This window comes from Natator depressus, chromosome 2, assembly GCF_965152275.1.
Source record: "Natator depressus isolate rNatDep1 chromosome 2, rNatDep2.hap1, whole genome shotgun sequence".
In the NCBI taxonomy this organism is placed as follows: domain Eukaryota; kingdom Metazoa; phylum Chordata; order Testudines; family Cheloniidae; genus Natator; species Natator depressus.
The window spans coordinates 17,470,271-17,491,176 of NC_134235.1; the positions used below are offsets into that span (position 1 = coordinate 17,470,271).

General features: G+C 42.5%; 1 protein-coding gene across 2 annotated transcripts in view; it reads left to right on the plus strand.

The window, feature by feature from the left end:
- ADCY8 (adenylate cyclase 8) overlaps positions 1 to 20,906 on the plus strand; it is a 176,073-nt gene that overhangs the window by 91,932 nt on the left and 63,235 nt on the right. For both annotated transcript variants that reach the window (XM_074943847.1, XM_074943848.1), the window contains exons 5-6: positions 7,080 to 7,207; positions 15,199 to 15,357. In XM_074943847.1, the coding sequence (XP_074799948.1) occupies positions 7,080 to 7,207; positions 15,199 to 15,357 (287 nt within the window). The remainder of the gene's footprint in view (positions 1 to 7,079; positions 7,208 to 15,198; positions 15,358 to 20,906) is intronic.

The following is a 20,906-nucleotide window of genomic DNA, read 5'->3' on the forward strand; positions in this document are numbered from 1 at the left end:
AGTCTCTAAGGTGCCACAAGTACTCCTGTTCTTTTTGTGGATACAGACTAACACGGCTGCTACTCTGAAACAATTCCATTTTCAAGGAACACTTAGGAACCTAATTGTTATTGATTTTCACTGGGACATAGGCTTGTAAAGCAACTTTTGAAAATGAGATTTCAGTTCCTAAGTCACTTACATGCTTCTGAAACTGTTACCCAAGATGATCGTAATAGTCCCTTCTGACCTTAAAATCTGTTAATCTGCTATGTGGTCCATGTGATAAAAGAGTTTGGAAACCTTTGCTCTAGCAAATATTTTGAGGGACTTTTTGTGTTCTGCACTCCAACCTCACCCGATTCCTCACTTACGGATGATGAAGTCGAGCTTGAAATACTTGTGAAAACTGAATGTTTGGTTAGTTGATAGTGAACATTTTGGGCTCCTTTGAAAAGCGGGTGGAATGATTAATTCACTGCAGCTGGAACTCTGATAAGCTGGGTTTAGTTTACAAAATGCAATCAATCTTTTTATTTTATTTTTTTTTCCTTAGAATTTCTGCCTGAGGAGACAAGAAATGTTAACGAAGTTTCTGTTTGTGTGTTTCAGTGGTTTGATATTTGAGCAACTCATTTCTTCAGCTCTGTTTTATGCCAATTTGCTTTGCTTTCTTTCCAGTCACTGCTGGTGTTTTTAATAAGCCAAAGGATAAATCATTCACATGCTACTCTGTCATAATCAGCTCATGTGTTTACAGTAGGACTGCAAATTCTCTTTTGCTCTGGGTTAAGGTGTTTTGGATTGGGGAAAAAACTCCCTATTAACTGCTAAGGATCTCTGTTAGAACTGTTATTGCTGATCATCTAGGGCATGATCCTGCTCAATTTACTCAGGCAAAACTGCTTTTGACTTCAGTTGAAGTCTTGCTTGAGTGAGGATGGCAGGATCAGGCCCCTAAACACTGTCATTCAAATCAGACGAGAAACTGTGATTTAGAGGGAAAACAAGTTTTCCAGTAGACAGTTTGACACTAATCAGAACCAACAGAAAATAATGCTAATCACAGGGGAATGAGTGATACTAATGCATGTATTTTTGAGCAGTGTTGCCTGTCATTCACATGCAAAAGGAGAATTTCTGGGGTTCCAGGAGGGAAGTGGAATAGGAAGAGAACATAAGGAACAGAAGAGGATGAATGAGACATCATCAAAGAGCAGAATAGCAACTGCTGGTTTGAAATATTGCTCTAACCAGTTCATCTTTCTTTTTTAAAAGCATTTTGATCATTTTGCAGTTGATTTTTTTTTCTGCACGATGTTGGATTTCACTTTACATAAGCTTTCAGCTTTTTAATCATCTGTTGTAATCGGGCTAGTATACAGCAATAGGCTTGAATACTAAAGGCAGGGCAGGTTATTCCTCTTTATTGTTTCCTTTGACGGAGAAATGTGCTGGGCAATTCCAAAAGGTAACTTGGGTCCAAATTTACAGCCACACTTCTGCTGCATTGCACTGCTCCGGTGGCACAGAGCAGCCATAAACCAATAAACCTGACCCCTGGTCCCTCCCCAATCTAAATTTTAGATGTGACATGAGTGGAGGAAATAAACGGCAGGAGGAATTGGTGTGAGCAGCACAGTGACACTGTTACTCAGCTCACGCACGCGTTGACACTGAGCCCGTCACAATGATTCAGTTCAGGGTTTGTTTTATAAAACAAAAACAAGGCAGGTAAGACCTTGAATATTCTTGACTCATTGTGGCCATCACAGAAGAGAGACATTTCTAGGAGAGATTTTAAAAAGAGAGGGTAGGGTGCTTGCTCGATAAAACAGAGTAGAGGTGGTATTCTGCAGGGGGCAGCATCTATCTAGCCAGCGTCGTGCTAAAAATATGTCAGCGGTCTCACACATATATTCACACTTACATGCAACAAACCCTTATTAGCATGTGACAGGTAAGGATGTGTATTTCTTATCATTTGTCTACATTACTGTTCTTTTTGGCAACAATTTGGTTTTGGGTTTTTTTTTTATACAGATGGTTAACATGCAGGGTGAAATTCTAGACCCATTAGAATCTATGGGAGTTTTGCCATTGACATCAATTAAGCCAGGATTTCACCCACTGTTTTTAAAGAGGCACCAAGATCCAAACCACTGAGATCGTTCCAGTTTTGCATGAGATTTCAAATTAGATACTTGGTTAATGGTGAATAAGTGTTATAGGGAACAGGCTGATATTTCAAGAATAACCAGGCATATTAGTGTCACATACAAGCTTATCACTGGAAGGACTTTTTCCTAATAAGAGTTACTCTATCAGAGACCCTTTTGTTACCTGGAAGTTGACCACTTTTTGTTCTTTCTCTAAATTAGAATGGCGAATCATCAACTGATCATTTTTGTAATCGTCCCAGGTGGAAAAGAATCTGTTCAACAATCCATTACCTTATTCCAGTGGCCTCCTATCAGTATAATATTACACAATGCTTATTATAGTATGTCAGCATAAAAGCAAAATATAATTTATCCATCTGAAATCAATAGGACTATTTGAGAAGCAGTCAGCTTATTATGAATATGGGTATCAGGATCATAGAATCATAGGGATGGAAGAGACCTCAGGAGGTCATCTAGTCCAATCCCCTGCTCAAAGCAGGACCAACACCAACTAAATCATCCCAGCCAGTGCTTTGTCAAGCTGGGCCTTAAAAACCTCTAAGGATAGAGATTCCACCACCTCCCTAGGTAACCCATTCCAGTGCTTCACCACCCTCCTAGTGAAATAGTGTTTCCTAATATCCAACCTAGACCTCCCCCACTGCAACTTAAGACCATTGCTTCTTGTTCTGTTGTTTAGTAATTATAAAAGTGCCTAGAACCACGTAGAGGGAACATGCTACAGAAACTCTTTAAGATAAAAGTTCTGGTATCACTAATCAACTTCCACCAACATAAAATTGTTTGACTTGGAGTCACATCTCTGAGCAGAAAGTAACCTTTCGTACCTCTGTGTTAGGAATGATGGTGTCCCAAACCAATCAGAAAAGATATCCCTTTAGCCCTAACTGGAATTACTAGTAGTTCAATAGTGTGCATGCATGTGTGTAAGGGGAGGAAAGGAGCAGATATAATGTTTACAGTTTTAGAAGCTTTACTTCATTTTAACATCCCTTGTTACACTCCAAAAGCAATGCATTGCACTGCAAGGGCCTGATCCTGTATTCATTGTGAAATCCACCCCTGTACAGAGGGCCAGCCTATGCACCACTCAAGTCCCACTGAGGGCTTCAGTAGCGCTTATGTGGTGCATAAGCTTAATCTGGCCTCTACAGTCGGCGTGGATTTCACCTTCCCTGCATACCCAAAGGTTCCGTTGATTTCCCTGGGAGCTTTGGTCCCAAGTGATGCTGTAATTAGGTCACTTTCACCACTTAAGTATTTGAAAGGAATATTCTGAGGCTATTTTTCAAGACTCCACTTTGATTCTGTAGTAATGTAGATGATAGCATAGAGTCAATTTGCCAATAACCGATTCCAGAGGCATGGCAGGCACTGGCAGTTGCTGCTGTATGACACCTGCAGTCATCATATTCCCCGGTGTTATTAGTGCACCCCTGTGTTCCCACTCCATTTCTTTTGATTGAAGTACAGCTTACACTGGAGATTGCTTGGGACATCAAGGAGGAAAGAGCTAAAATAAATATTATAGATAAAGGAGACCAGATTTTATTGTTAATGCAGGAGTTTGAGAAATCTCAACACTGCTTCCCTTGTACTGTATGTCTGCGTCTTTACTGCAAAGGTTTCCTGCTACCATACAAACATACACTGATCTGGTGTTAGAGTGCATTTATTTTTTAAACTACTTTTCATCATGAAAAGTCTCTTCCAGCTCTAGAAAACCCACATTTGTACCCCTGAACCCTGTAACTCCAATTACAGCACATTGACTCTCAACCATAGCCCACAATCCAGCAAAGCACATAAGCATGTGCTTACAATTGAACACAGTCTTAGTGTTTTGTGGTTGGGGATTTTTGTGCTTTGATGGGTTGGGGATTTTGTAAAAAATGAATTTTATTTCATCAAGTACAGTGGAGAGTGGAACCCGTGAATACTTGGGTGTTTCTGAGTGCTGTTTCACTAGAAAATGATATGCCAAAGTAATGATCTAAAAACAGGATAATATGGTGTTTTAGTTCATTACTATAGACTCCAGAAGTATCTTTATATATGATGAAATACTACAGTTTCCCTTGAAGTTGAAGAACATTTCTAGTTGGATGGTATGCAAATAAATATGTACTGTATCTGTGACCAATGACATCTGGTTTTTTATTTTATTTTGGAATATAGGCTTCATCCAAAGCCCATTGAAATCAATGGGAGTCTGCTGACTTCAGTGGGTATTGGATCAAGCTCTGGAAATGTCTGCAATTGTATTGGAAGCAAAAACTTTTTTTTAAGAGGTGGAAAATGCTCCTGGAGATATGATTCAAAAGGTTTTGCTGTTCTATATTTTCTTGCCTTGCGGACCTGAACGAAGAGATAACAGAAAATAAAATGAAAAAAATCCAAAGCAAAATAAATAACTCTTTAAATCATAGAATCATAGAATATCAGGGTTGGAAGGGACCCCAGAAGGTCATCTAGTCCAACCCCCTGCTCGAAGCAGGACCAATTCCCAGTTAAATCATCCCAGCCAGGGCTTTGTCAAGCCTGACCTTAAAAACCTCTAAGGAAGGAGATTCTACCACCTCCCTAGGTAACGCATTCCAGTGTTTCACCACCCTCTTAGTGAAAAAGTTTTTCCTAATATCCAATCTAAACCTCCCCCATTGCAACTTGAGACCATTACTCCTCGTTCTGTCATCTGCTACCATTGAGAACAGTCTAGAGCCATCCTCTTTGGAACCCCCTTTCAGGTAGTTGAAAGCAGCTATCAAATCCCCCCTCATTCTTCTCTTCTGCAGACTAAACAATCCCAGCTCCCTCAGCCTCTCCTCATAAGTCATGTGCTCTAGACCCCTAATCATTTTTGTTGCCCTTCGCTGGACTCTCTCCAATTTATCCACATCCTTCTTGTAGTGTGGGGCCCAAAACTGGACACAGTACTCCAGATGAGGCCTCACCAGTGTCGAATAGAGGGGAACGATCACATCCCTCGATCTGCTGGCTATGCCCCTACTTATACATCCCAAAATGCCATTGGCCTTCTTGGCAACAAGGGCACACTGTTGACTCATATCCAGCTTCTCGTCCACTGTCACCCCTAGGTCCTTTTCCGCAGAACTGCTGCCTAGCCATTCGGTCCCTAGTCTGTAGCGGTGCATTGGATTCTTCCATCCTAAGTGCAGGACCCTGCACTTATCCTTATTGAACCTCATCAGATTTCTTTTGGCCCAATCCTCCAATTTGTCTAGGTCCTTCTGTATCCTATCCCTCCCCTCCAGCGTATCTACCACTCCTCCCAGTTTAGTATCATCTGCAAATTTGCTGAGAGTGCAATCCACACCATCCTCCAGATCATTTATGAAGATATTGAACAAAACCGGCCCCAGGACCGACCCCTGGGGCACTCCACTTGATACCGGCTGCCAACTAGACATGGAGCCATTGATCACTACCCGTTGAGCCCGACAATCTAGCCAGCTTTCTACCCACCTTATAGTGCATTCATCCAGCCCATACTTCTTTAACTTGCTGACAAGAATACTGTGGGAGACCGTGTCAAAAGCTTTGCTAAAGTCAAGAAACAATACATCCACTGCTTTCCCTTCATCCACAGAACCAGTAATCTCATCATAAAAGGCGATTAGATTAGTCAGGCATGACCTTCCCTTGGTGAATCCATGCTGACTGTTCCTGATCACTTTCCTCTCATGTAAGTGCTTCAGGATTGATTCTTTGAGGACCTGCTCCATGATTTTTCCAGGGACTGAGGTGAGGCTGACCGGCCTGTAGTTCCCAGGATCCTCCTTCTTCCCTTTTTTAAAGATTGGCACTACATTAGCCTTTTTCCAGTCATCCGGGACTTCCCCCGTTCGCCACTATTTAAGCTTGTTTTTTCCTTTAACAAACATCTTGGAGGGAGGGTGTAACAGGTCCTCCTGGGTCCTGCTTCTGTCTCAGTCGACAGACTACACAGAAACCCTTGTGCTGGTCCAACACCTTGTGCAGTTTATTTATTTATCTTCACATCATACATAGTGCTGTTAACAAGCAGGGGAGAGCAATCTCTCTCTCCCTATTACTGCCTGCTTCCCCTCCTGCTTGCTTACTTCCTGTGCCTATTTGTGGGCTCTGACTAATGGCTTAATCAGCCTTTCTGCCCTGCGCCACCCACAAATTAGGCACAATCTGCTTTGCCTGATTGAAGCAGCTGTGAACAGAATGCTGACTCAGACTTTCATACCTAGCACTCTGTCACAGAGGGGTAGAGGTGCTCCAAAACATTGCCTGTAGCATTCATTCAGTAATTGCTTCATGAGAAACTAAGGAACTGTTTTCTTACTATAATTAAATGTAATGGACCACATTTCATTGATGGATATATGCTCTGATTTGTTTGTAAGGGACAGAGGCAGAGGAGGAAAACCATGGAAATTCCTTCCTCCTACATTGTTTATTCCCTGTCCCCAGTGTTCAATATCTTCCCGGACAGGGAATGTGTTGTTCCTCTCTGTGCGCCTGATCCATGCCCAGTGAAGTCAGTGGAAGGGCATGCTACGGTGTGGATCAGTCCCTATATATTTCTGTGGTTTTCTAAATGTGAGACTCTAATTAATCCACTGTGCAGCTTCTGGGACCTTTGCCTAACTTCTAATCCAACCCTGCTAAGAACTTCACACACCTGCAATAAGAACTTCAGACACCCACAAAAAATAAGTAATTGAATATATATATTCTAGAAGTATAAAGGCACTAATTTTCAAAATCAGAACAAATCAAGGTAGTATTAGTTACACACACAGAGTATAGTGAAAACCTTTTACATTTCCTTCCAATATTTTTTCACTGCCACCTCCATGCTTGTGTTGCAAATACAAATCCATTACTACAAATCTTTCTGTTTTGATACATTTAATTTAGGAACATCATTGCCTTAGAATTAAGATCCTGGGGGATTGTTACTACTGTGTTTCTGGGCTCCCGGAACCTCGCCAAGATCATGCACACTGTTGTGTTGAAATGGGACTCAGCATGATCAAAACTATCAGGTAATTCTTTTCTTTGTTGTCCTCTTTTGGTGTTGTTGCTACTGTCCTGTGGTCTGTTATTTAAGCATTTTTATTGCTAGACAGAGTAACTCTTCAAATATTATCTTGATGGTGCATTGGCTTCAGAGATGGATTATTGACTTACTGGAGCAAGACAGAATTTTTTTATCTGTGAAGCAGCACTAGGTCCACATTCATAGAAACTGAATAAATGTAAGTAAAATACTAGGATTTAGAATCTATAACATAATGTCTAAGATGATAGTAAGAAGGTGGAGGAGGAGACAATGGCCAGTGTATTTCCACAGATTGGAATTTAGCAGTTATTCATTTTCACTGCTGCAGTTTTTTAAAGATGAGGTTGCTTAGGATAAAATGAGGCATGCTCATTTTCTGTAATCTCTTTGACAATCAAAGATCAGTAAGTAGACAGCAGTGGCAACGGCTTTATATGAATACTAGGTCAGAGAGAAATTTATAAGTTATATAAGATTTGCCAGCTAAATAGGCATTGCTTATTCTGTTAAGGTTGCCTCTTAACTCTACCAGAACTATGAACGTTTTAGTTACAGCTTGAACCCCCAGTGTGTATATAGCTTTGTTTCTGATAGCGTACGGTACTCAGAGGTGATCCAAGCCCATTGGGAGTCCTAAGCAGGAATATTGTGGGAGCCTTTCCACCCACTCCCCACAACTCATACTAATAATTAATAGGGGGCCCCATGAGCTGCTCAGAGCCCAAAGCAATTGCTTAGTCTACTTATGCCTAATGCCAGTTCTGCATATTTTGATCAGATATATGCACTGAAACTATCAGGCTTCAGCAGCCCATTTATAGTCAAGTATTTTGCCCTGCTAGTGCCCAATTTCCAATACTACAAAAGAAGCATTCTTGGCCTTTTTCACCCGTGACCTCAAAACCACCCACTTTTTGGTCCAATGCATCCTTCTCCCAATGCTCCTCCTGTTGTTGCCTTCCTTATCAAACCAGTGAGTCCCACGCCAAAACTCCTCCCCTTATTATTGCTGTTTTCCTTTCCAGTCTCTTGTGTATTCCATTTCCTGTTTTTTCCCACCTTTCCACCTGCCTTCCTTCCTAATCCTGGATGTGTCCCATGGAATTAGAGAGTTACTGTGGACTGCACCTATATTACTGTGTCCTGAATTTAAGAGGAGCTTGAAGATAATTAATAAAAATGCAACTAAATAATGGACCTTGCTGTTACTGATCTCTAGGAGGGGAGCTGACAAAACTACTGGACCAAATATTGCAGAGTGTGGTGGATATTTTGCTTCGGGTCCCACAACCAAAGTAAAGCACAAATTTCAGAAGTTATAGGTGGAAAAAAAGCTATCTATGGGCTTGTCTTCACTACCGGGGAGATTGATACTGCTGCAATCAATACGGCGGGTGTCAATTTAGTGGGTCTAAGACCTGCTAAACCGACAAGAGAATGTTCTCCAGTTGACTCTGGTACTCTAGCTCCCCAAGAAGAGTAAGGGAAGTCGGCAGGAGAGTGTATCCCATCGACGCAGCGCAGTGAAGACACCGGGGTAAGTCGACCTAAGGTACATCGACTCCGGCTATCTTATTCATGTAGCTGGAGTAGTGTAACTTAGGTCGACTTCCAGTAGTGAAGACAAGCCCTATGAGTAATATTAAATATTGCAGTTATGTATATAAATATATGCAGTGTAGTAACCCAGTAACCCCCTCTTTTTGTCCTAAGACTGCAGAGGTGTTAACAGGTCACTGTACCTTGAAAGATCCCTTACAATATGTGCTATCTACTTATGTTAACAATCTGTTCCACCTTGCATTTTGCTGTGACGCTGGCAGTTCCTTTCCCAGACCTGAAGAAGAGCTCTGTGTGGATCAAAAGCTTGTCCAATAAAAGAGGTTACCACACCCACCTTGTCCCTCTTATATAGATAAAGTCATTTGTACAAACTTGACAGCATATCCTCTGCCAAGTCCTTCATAGGTCACTTTTCCTCAATGATTGTAAATTCCCTGGGGGCAGGAACCCATGTCTCCTTATGTATTTGTCAGCATTTAGCACATAGGGGTCTCATTACTGATTAGGCTTTTTCATAGAGTCCAAAGCCAAAAGAGACCATTGTGATCATCTAGTCTGACCTCCTTTGTATCACAGGCCATAGAACTTCCCCAAAATAATTTCTAGAGCACAACTTTTAGAAAAACATCCAATCTTGATTAAAAATCTTCAGTGATGGAGAATCCACCACAACCCTTGGTAAATTGTTGCAATTGTTAATTATTCTCCCTGTTCAAAATTATGCATTATTTCCAGTCTGAATTTGTCTAGCTTCAACTTCCAGCCCCAGGATCATGCTGTACCTTTCTCTGGTAGGTTGAAGAGCCCATTATCAAATATTTGTTACCCAGGTAGATATTTATAGACTGTAATCAAGTTACCCCGTAACCTTCTTTTTGATAAGCTAAAAAGATTGAGCTCCTTGAGTTTACCCTGTAAAGCATGTTTTCTAATCCTTCAGTCATTCTTATCATTCTTGTCTCACCCCTCTGCAATCTATCAACAGCCTTCTTGAATTGTAGGCACCAGAAATGGACACAGTATTCCAGCAACAGTCTCACCAGTGCCACATACAGAGGTAAAATAACCTCTCTGCTCTTACCCGAGATTCTCCTCTTTAGGCATCCCAAGATAGCATGAGCTCTTTTGGCCATAGCATTACACTGGGAGCTCATGTTCAACTGATTATTCCCAGAACCCTCAAATCTTTTTCAGAGTCACTGCTTCCCAGGATCAAGTCATGCGTCCTGTAAGTGTGGCCTACATTCTTTGTTCCTAGATGGATGCATTTCCATTTAGCCATATTAAAACACATATTGTTTGCTTGTACCCAGTTTTCCAAGTGATCCAGATCACTCTGTAACAGTGACTTGGCCTCTTCATTATTTACCACTCCTGCAGCTGGTCTCTAGTCACTGTGGTAATATATAGTTTATCATAGTTTTAATAAGTTTAGTAATAGTTAAATTCAGTTGGAGTTGTGAGCCTAAGTTCCTTAGGCACTTTTGACCATCCCAGTCCAAATTAACTGGCCACACTCACAGGCTCCTTTAAAGATCCCAGCCTTAATCTCCGTGTCTCAGTTCCCCACCTGTAAGTGGGGGAAATGATAATTCTTCCCTTCTCCCACCCTTTTTTCTGTCTTGTCTATCTAGATTACAAAGACTTTGGAGTAAGGGATCTTACTATGTGTTGGTACAGTGCACAGTGGGACCTCAATATACCTGGGGCCTTCTGGGAGTTTCTGGATCATCATCCAAGCAAACTCTGCCTTTTACGTGTTTGAGAGACAGCCTGGGATTACCTACAAAAATCTGTCATTCCAAACTGAAATCACTCTCACGGCTAGAATGGAAAAACTTGTGTGTACTGAAAGCTTTTGACCTGACCCCTGCAGAGCTTATTATTGGCATGACAAGTCTGAATGAAATCCTGCCAGTGGTTATATTTTGGTGGTTATGGGATGTCTTTTCTTTTCCTGAAGGCTTCACAAAAGAAATATCTTCTGTGCACAAAATATTTGGAGGACTCCACAGGACAATAGATCAGAGACACTGTTAGGCCAGATAGCTCAATTCAAGGCTTTCTTGAAGGGTGGAAAATATTTACATGGAAGTTCCAATAACCAGAATCACACTGCTGGGCAATGCTGCTTGTGCAGTTCTAGCTTTGACCACTTCCCATGCAGCTGAATGGATATACCCAAATTTAACAGAAGAAGAAGACAGAGCTGCTAAGGACGTAGCAAGAATAGAATCTACTATCTCTGCATCCCTTTATTCAATCTTATGTCAGATCATCTGGATTATTGTAACACAAATAAATTATAACAGTAACAATGGGGTCTGGAGGTCAAATAAAAATGGGATCTTCTTGTGCAATGTGGCCAGCACATCCCTTGGCCCGCGCTACTTCCCGCAGCCCCCATTGGCATGGAGTGGCGAACCACGGCCAGTGGGAGCCGCGATCGGCCGAACCTGCGGACACGGCAGGTAAACAAACCAGTCCAGCCCTCAGGGGGCTTTCCCTGAACAAGCAGCGGACCGGCTTTGAGAATCACTGATATACAGGATGGTACACACTAGATGGTCTCTTCTGGCCTTAAACTCTATGAATCTGTGATAACATAGGTGGCCAACAGTCCATGTTAAGCTGGCTTCTGTGATTGCTCAGCTGGCTTGAATTTCTCTGGGCCTGGGGCTAACTCCCCCCTGGAATTTCTTTGTTCTTGAGGCTTACTTCACTCGGAGAAGGGAGGTTGGGTGGCTGTGTGAGTTCTAGTGCCATCAGAGGGACAGGGGGCTCCCTGCACAGTAGTGGAAATCCAAACAAACCTTACCAACACACTTATTTTGCAGGTCAAGGAGTCTTGGATGGCTAAGTGTCTGGGATACCTGCCCACTAAAGTGCCAGCTGAAAGAATATTTATTATTATGACAGGAGAAGTAGTCTCACCACACAACTGAAACTCAACTCAGGAAATAGTGTAACAGCTTGTCTTCATTATAAACCAGTCTGTCTATGCGTAGTCTCTAATAGAAGTAACACTAATTCAAGAAAAGCCGCTACAATGCATGATCTCAGTAGCAGACCTGCCAGGTTTCCTGCTGTTTCCCAAGAAACAACTGCTTTTTGACCTGTTGTATTGGTCTGTTGGGAAACCTGACCCACCTACTCCTTATTCTGTTATATATGAATTCAGAGAGATTTATGTATGGTAAAGAAAGTGCCCTGGCACTAAAACGTTCAAAAGTTGTTTTTGAACACCCTGACATAGCACAAATGATTCAAAATTAGGTGCCTTTTCTAATTGGTTTTGGTAATCATATAGGGCTAGCTCCTCAGCTGGTATAAAAATGAGCATAGTTGCAGTGAAGATGCTGTGCAGTGAAGATAGCAGTGAAGATGCAGTGCAGAGCAAAATTCAGAATCCCAAGAGGTCAAGAGACCCTGGCAAGTCATTTGCCACAATCGGTGTGTTTGAACACAATGTTGGTGGAGTAAGAAAGCTGGGTGTGCTTGTTGTTTATAGAGAAACATGTTTTTGTTCAATACATTGGAGGAAATGTGCCAAAAAATAGTTTATCAAGGTGTAAATCTCAGTTCATCCCTCTTGCCAAGGTCACTGAGACCTCCTGGTGTCTGGATCTGACGAGTAGGTGCTGGGCTAGCAGGATAACAGCTGCATAGGAACATATTATACTCATCATTTTTCTAAGAAAATGTGCAGGAGAGGGCAATAAAGGTGAACTGCTTTTTCTAGAATCCTCTCATTTTTATATAATCTCTCTCCCTTTTTGAAACTCAGTTTCACACACTGCATTGATATCCTTGTTGACAGCAATCAAAGGCCAAGGATTGAATGGAAACTGGTGATTTATCCTTTTATCCCTAGACATGATCTGTCTAGGTCAGATTTGAGTCTATGATGTGCAGCTCGTGAATTGTGAAACAGCTGTTTATTCTTTGTCTGTCCTAAGGTGTGATCATGCACCATTGCCATTGACTTCAGTGGGAGCAGGACTGGGACTGTACAAAGAAATAGCAAATTTCAGCCTGCCATGCACTTTATTTATTCTGAGACTGCCAGCAAGGATATTAATTAGTGCAAACAGTAGTGGGGGGGGGGTAAGGAAAATTTAGAGTTCATTAATAGTGTTAGATTGAGAGCTCTGAAGACAATACGCTCTTTGTCCTCCCAGTAGGTATAGCACAGGTAACTTAGTTGTGAGCTGCTCCACACTGCCCAGACAAAGTCCTTGGAAGGACCACCTCTGGGATGCAAAGTTAGTTTAGTGTCTCCACGTACACTGCATTGGAATCAGTCTGAAAGGAAGGTACTAATTTAGTGTAAGATCATTGTAAATCCATCTTTTGGCTCAAGTCTTCATCTAGTGGAGCTCCATTTACTTCAGTAGAGCTACATTGATTTAAACCAGCTGATGATCAAGCACGTGATTTTCTTTCTGAGACTGTTAACAAAGTTGCCTAGTAATGTCAACTCTGAGAACGATTTTTGTAAAATGGATTTTACCATGATACATACACACAACAGGGCAGAGCTGAAGGTTGTTTATGCAACTTATCTCTGGCATTTCCTGATTTCCAGACAACTGTAACATTCTCTCAACATTGGCTTTGTGTGCACAATATTCCTTGGACTGGGAAAAAAATGGCAATGGTGCATGCAAGTTCATAAATCTGGAACTATCTGTATCATGGGCAACCTGGACATGTCATGTCCCATGCCCCTTAGGAGAGCTGCCAAAGTAAGCACTTCTCCTTGTGAACCTGGTATGCTGGGAAGTTGGGGAAGGCATTTTGTTCTTCCCTCAGATCTGGCACATTTAAAACATATCAGAGGAGTGCTTCTTTCTGCAAACCATACAAAGAGCAAAGCAGTGCTCCCTAGCCCTGTCACATTTCACAAGATCTGCCGGGGCTTTGGCACCTTCACTACATAGCTAAGATAGTCATGCGTGCATACATAACACAACCTCCATTAGCTGCATATTTTATCAGCTTCATACAAAGCCCTGTGAAAAATGTACTCTGTGAGTGTGCAGGGTACAATTTTCAATTGGGCAAATCTCCAATTTTTACAAGCACACCCCAAGGCTTGGTCTATGCTTAAAATTTAAGTTGACATAGCTACGGCATTCCAGGGTGTGAAAAATCCAGGCTCATGAGAACGATAGCTATGCTGTCCTAATTCCCGATGGAGACACAACTAGGTCAATGGAAGAATGCTTCCATCGACATAGCAACTGTTGCTCAGGTAGGTGGTGGTCCAACAGCAGTGGACAAACAAACCCCTTCCATCGCTGTAGGATGCATCTACACTATAGGCTTATGCTGGTAAAGCTAAGGCACCTGGCTGTGCTGCTATAGTCCCCATAGCGTAGACGTGGCCCAAGATACTTCTCTTTAATAAGGCTTATTTCCATGCCAGATGTTAGGTATGCAACCCCAGCCGTTTTGACTTCAGAGCCGCTCAAAAAAGATCACAGGAATTTTTGTTATAATGGGAAATGTATATATTTTTTCAATCCCTTCATATTCTAAGAAGCATTTTTGTCCAAGCCCTCTAACAAATATTTCACCTTTGGGCGAAGACCAACCCTAGAAAATGTCAGCCAGAAAAGGGATGTTTTGGAAAGTAATGAGTTACTCCAAGTAGGAGGAGGACAGAATGAGAACATTGTATATCTTAACTATAATCGCGGCAAAGAGTCCTGTGGCACCTTATAGACTAACAGACGTATTGGAGCATAAGCTTTGGTGGGATCTGATGAAGTGGGTATTCACCCACGAAAGCTTATGCTCCAGTACGTCTGTTAGTCTATAAGGTGCCACAGGACTCTTTACCACTTTTACAGATCCAGAGTAACACGGCTACCCCTCTGATACTTAACTATAATAGTTTCTCTTGATGTGTTAAATATTCAATTATGCTTTTATGGGAAAGGACTCCTTGGACCCTATGGTTGCTTCCATTTAAACGTCTCTCTCTCTCTCTCTCTCTCTCTCTCTCTCTCTCTCCTTTGATATTTCTGTAAAATAGGAATAATATGTGTGCCATCAAACCACAATTAAGCACCTCTGTGATAATCCAGCTTTCAGACCTATTTTATGACTGCATGTACTCTGTGACCCAGAATGTTATCTCTTAATTGTACCAGGCTACCAAGTATCCCTACATGTCAAATTAGTGTTGCATTTTATGGACTATACATTTTTTAAACACGTAAAACCTCTGAATGATGTTAGTTCTGCAGCTGCCCTGTTATCTGACAAGACCTGCAGGACAGTCGTTACGATGCAGTAAAGATGTGACTTTTCCATATGGATCATAGTTACAGCCTTCTATGGAGTTGATGGCATGAGCTGATCTTGTATTTCTTTGTGTATTTAACCCCTTAACAAAAACAGGTATGTTAGGTCAAGAACAAAGCATGACATTGACATGCGGATTGGAATACATTCTGGATCAGTTCTGTGTGGAGTGCTGGGCCTACGGAAGTGGCAGTTTGATGTCTGGTCATGGGATGTGGATATTGCAAACAAACTCGAGTCAGGCGGAATTCCTGGGTAAGACGGAGCATGATATCATCAGCTGTATAATTTTTGTGTGCCTTTGACAAATTAACTCTCTTTCCAGTATTTAAATAGGTTTGATGCAATGTTGAAAGCATCCTTCTGGTGATATTTGTAAAATGGCACTTAGCAAAGGCTGGTCAAAAGATTGTCACAAAATACCCATATGTCAGTTCCTCCTCTTAGATAGCCATTGACTGCCCCCACCGCGCCACCCCCGGCATGCAGATCTTTTGGGAAGGTCAGCGGATCTCATTTCCATTGCCGTCTTGCCTGCCATTCAAGCCTGGGTGTTGTGGATCTGGCTTGGGGAAAGAGAATGTTGCCCTCTGCAAATGGTCAGTGATAGTATTCAGTCAATAACTATTCCTAAATGAAGCAGGGCTTACCCGGTCTGGCTTCCAGCCCTGCTGCTCCCTCAGTTTCCTTCCTTTCCCCGTTAATCACACTTCACGCTGCAGCTGTTTTCTCAATCATTCTTTCCTTTTAAGAGTCTGATTTATTGATGTAAAATACAAAACAACACAGAGCTTACATCCAGCCTTCCTAGCTAGATCATAGCCCTTGGGGGCAGGATTCTTGGTCCCAGCCCTCATCACAAACTTCCTCCCCCCACTCCAGCCTTCCCAGTTGATTCCTGATCTTTGGAGGCTTGCACAACCCAGGCCTTTGCTTGGGACCCTATGGGGAGTGTCTTTGTGTGGAACTCTCCTCCTGCCCCTTTTAGACTCTCCTCTGAATGGTCACAAGCTGTCTCTTATATTTTTTAGCAGACCTGGTTCTGAGTTCTCCCCTCACATGCTCATTATACTAATTTCCTTTACCTGAGGAGCTGAGTTAAACCTGCCACAGGTGAGGGTGAGCCCCAAACCCCTTAAAAGGCCAGCTCACCCTGTGACATGGTATCGGACACTAGATTTATGGATATACCTTTGGTTCAAGATTCTCTCTTCTGACTAGCATGCAGACTTCACTCCTAAGTCCTTTGGTTCCAAATGCTGGTGTGAGGAACATGGGTGCAGTTTCCCATGATTTTACACAAGATGTGGGAGCATTGTTGCATCTTTCATGAGCTGCCAACCTAATTTCATGGAGTTTTGGAAAACTTACCCTGCAGGGATTATTCACAACTAACTTGATGCTTTGAGCTGCTAATCTGTGCTTTGTGACCTTTACAGCAGCAGTTGTATATGTAGGGATATACGTGTTGCCATCCATCTGCTTAGTGTTTCTTCATCTGAGATGTCTGCTTCACCCCAGGGCTGAAAAGTTATTTCTGCCTCATATGACCTGCATCTCAACACATTTTGAGATGCACAATTCCTATCTTTGCTGTGGTGAGTCAACCACTCTCAGTACCCTTTGCAGCCAGACCACTTACGATTTTGGAGATCTGTTAAGGTCAAGCAATTGTGCCATGCTGGCCTCAGAAATCCCTGTTGAAGCTCTGGTCCTGTTCCTGTTGGTGTATCTGGGAAAAGTCCTATTTACTTTAATGTTGCAGGGTCAGGACCTTGGAGCATAGAAGCAACATCTGGGGAAGTCTGGAACAGATGAAGTTTAGTGTGACTGCCAGTTCTTGCAGTGGGAGTTGTGCTAAACTAGTTCGGTCTTTGAGTGCCTTAGAACACCCCCTTCTACCTAGATCTGCCTTAAGCAATGCATGGAAAAGCCATGTTTCCAGGCTGTTGTAGAGATATTGCAGATACAGTACCCCCACTCCCATACTGACTGCCGAATAATTGTCTTTAAAGTCTCTGGGAAATGAGTCATTTTACCAATCTGTTGGTATTGCCTGTAATTGGTTTCTAAGTATTTGCAAAAAGAAAAGGAGGACTTGTGGCACCTTCGAGACTAACCTTAGTCTCTAAAGTGCCACAAGTCCTCCTTTTCTTTTTGCGAATGCAGACTAACACGGCTGTTACTCTGAAACCTTTCTAAGTATTGTTTTTTAAAGTGTAGTTATGCTCAGAAAAATGACTCCTCCTTTCCCAACATATATGATCTGTGTGTGCCTGAGTCACATGTGCACACTGGAGTGACAAAACACTTTCATTAGTATTACCACCACAGAACCAATACAGATATGCAGGAACAAGCTGCATCATACTCAGCCTGGTCTTCATTAGCAAAATGGTCACGCCAAGTTCTGCTTCCCAAATCTGTATTGTAGTGGGTTGAATTTCACCCCTTCACTGAAAGTGCACAACACAAAGCCTATGCATTATACACAGGGCCTACCAAATTCACAGCCATGAAATACTCATCACAGACCATGAAATCTGGTCTCCCCCCATGAAATCTGGTTTTTGTGTGCTTTTACCATATATTATACAGATTTCACAGGGGAGACCAGCGTTTCTCAAACTGGGGTTCTGACCCAGAAGAGTGTTCTGGGGCGGGGGGTCACAAAGTTATTTTAGGGGGGTTGCAGTATTGCTTCCCTTCCTTCTGTGCTGCCTTCGGAGCTGGGCGGTCAGAGGGCGGTGGTGACTTTTGGCCAGGTGCTCAGCTCTGCAGGCAGCAGCGCAGAAGTCAGGATGGCAATACTATACCAGGCCATCCGTCCTTCTGCGCTGCTGCTGGCGGGGCGCTGCCTTCAGAGCTGGGCTCCCGGCCAGCAGCCGCCGCTCTCCAGCCACCCAGCTCTGAAGGCAGCACCGCCACTAGCCGCAGTGCAGAAGTGAGAGTAGCAGTACTGCAACCCCCTCCCTACAATAACCTTGCAACCCCCCATAACTCCTTTTTGGGTCAGGACCCCTACAATTACAACACTGTGAAATTTCAGATTTAAGTAGCTTAAATCATGAAATGTGCAATTTTTAGCATCCTATGACAGTGAAATTGACCAAAATGGACCGTGAATTTGGTAGGGCCCTAACCATATAAATCCCACCTAGGCCCTCAATAGGGGGCTTAGTGGGACTTCAGTGGTGCATAGATTGAAACCTGGCCCTTAGCTCGCAAGGGGGTGAATTTCACACCTAGTGACTAGGAGCACAAAGAATACACCTTGACTTTCAGATCTCAGATGCAGTTTGCTGCAATGAAAGATCAATCATTTCTGTGTTCCTTAGGGCATGTCTACACAAGCACTTGCTGTGCAGCTAGCTGGGGTGTTAATCTACAGCGCTCTAGCGTCCCGCACACTAAGTGTCCATGTGGGACCATGCTGCTGCTCAGTAAAAGTTCCCTAGTGCACTTTGACCTACGGCTGTTTCAAGCCACAGTACGGCAATATGCACCAGAGAACTTTTCATGTGCATAAGCACAGTACACACGGAGTGTTAGTGCGTGGCATTCTGGAGCTCTGTAGATTTTTACTGCTGCTTGGCATACAATTTTTGTGTGGATATGCTCTAAAATGAGCAAATGGATCCAGAACCCACTGATAGAGAATACATATGGAATCCCAGAATATTATTTTTAGAGTCACTTTTCTGTGTATTAAAGTCAGGGCTGTTATTTGTAATACATGATATGTGTCACTGTGCATTATGGAATTAACCTGTTTGTTCCTGCATAAGACATAGATGATAACTGATTTTTCAAGATACCTATTTATGAATACGTTCAAAAGTCTTGGGCCTGATTCCGGTCTTACCTTTTCTAAAGCGGGTTAGATCCGTTGACTTCAATGCCAGTGTTCCTGATGTACACATTTTAAGTGAGCCCAGAATCAGGCCGCTTCAACATACATTTTAAATGGATGAAGAAAAATCAAATGCATGTAAGGTGGAAGCAAAACCCATTCTTGACTCCACCAGCTGGTTTATTAATATTTTGTCCCAGTATGTTTATTAAATCAGTAGCCAGGATCACAGCTCTACTGAGCGCTGTTATCGTTTCCATTATAAGCCCCACATTTCAGGAGTTTTTAATGCAATCTTCCAAAATTATATTAGACTAAAACTCAGCACAAAGATAGTCACCCTAGCAACTAATGTATTATCTTCTTTTCTTTTTTTATTTAGTCCCTTACTTAAATTAATTTAGCCTTTTTGGATTTATAAGCTTGGAAACAAAGTCTGTTTCTCAGGTAGAGACTATTTGTTTTTTCAAATCCAGGCCAAATGCTGCTTACCTTCGGGAAACAATTTTTACAGTAATTTTATTGTTAGAGACCATTCATCTCGGGGGACATTTTGGAAAAAACAATGGTTCAGATCCTCTTCTGAGTTAAATTGGCATAGATGCATTGACTTCCATTCAGCTACATTGATTTATATCGGCTGAAGATCTGGCCCTGGGTTTTAAATGGATTGAGATGTAAATATTTCAAATTTCTTGGGTTTTTTATTGTGAAATTATGTTTCATATTATATATAGCTCCTGATTCTGTGTTTTTCTGGATTCCTTCACTTCCAGGCACTTCAGCGGAGTTAAGTGTAATCAGCAACTTGGAGGAGGTAGTCACTAACACAAAGGGTTAAACCCATACCCTTTTTACTACACAAATTTCTAGGTCTATCGCTAGGATTTTACATAGTATAAATCTGCAATGGCACCAAATAGGCCGCAAAACAAGGGTTGCAAAGAGGTGGGATGGGAAATATTATGGGCCAGAGTCTGAGCTGGTATAAACCAGCACAGAGCTATTGAAATCAATGCCAGGTTACACCACTGCAAAATCTAGCTCTGTGTATCTCCTACATATGTTACTCCTGGGGGAATTCTGTTCCAAAAGATTAAAAATTCTGCACACACTATTCTGTTTGTCAAAATAACACAATAGAATCATGCCAGTTTCAATTAGTTAGGTAATTTATTTCAAAATACCTGTCAGCAAGTAATAATACAGACCAAAAAAAAAAAGATCCAGGAACTGTTTTCTGACAAATAGATTCCTCACTAGGTGTATTAATGCAGAACTTTGAGTAACTCATTTAAACTACCATACGAAAACATATTTCCTGCACCTCTCAGAAGCAGTGCAAAGGCTTCGGGGAGCCAGGTGCTCGGGGCAGGGGGCGGGGGGGCAGCACACGGAGTCCTGTGGCCTCCTCGCCTAGGAGCCGGACCAGCTGCTGGCCACTTCCGGGGCACAGTGCAGTGTCAGAACAGGTAGGGACTGTCTTAGCCGGGCAGCACTGCCAAGGGGACTTTTAACAGCCCGGTCGGAGGTGATGACCAGAGCCACCACGACCCAGTGCCTTACATTCCGCCACCCAGTACTGGTTCATGATCCGCAGTTTGTAAACCACTGCTCTGGCTCACACTGAATAGTACCTCACTCTGGGGGTAGTCTGATGGCAATCAATGGGATTGCTCCTGGAGTAAGGTCCTACTTATCATAAGGGCATCAGGTTCTGGTATTAAAGCCCCAGTCCTGCAATCTGATCCATGTTAGCCTGGTGATGCTCTGATACCACTGCATACCATGCTCACCAATAGTGTCTCATTGTTTTCTTGTACTCCCTCCTCAGTCTGTCAGTATCCATTTGTTGTCCCTTGCCCTATACTTAGGTTGTAAGCTCTTTCAGGCAGGGACTGTCTGTTTGTGTGTATAGTATCTAGCACAATGGGGTCCTGGTGCATGGCTG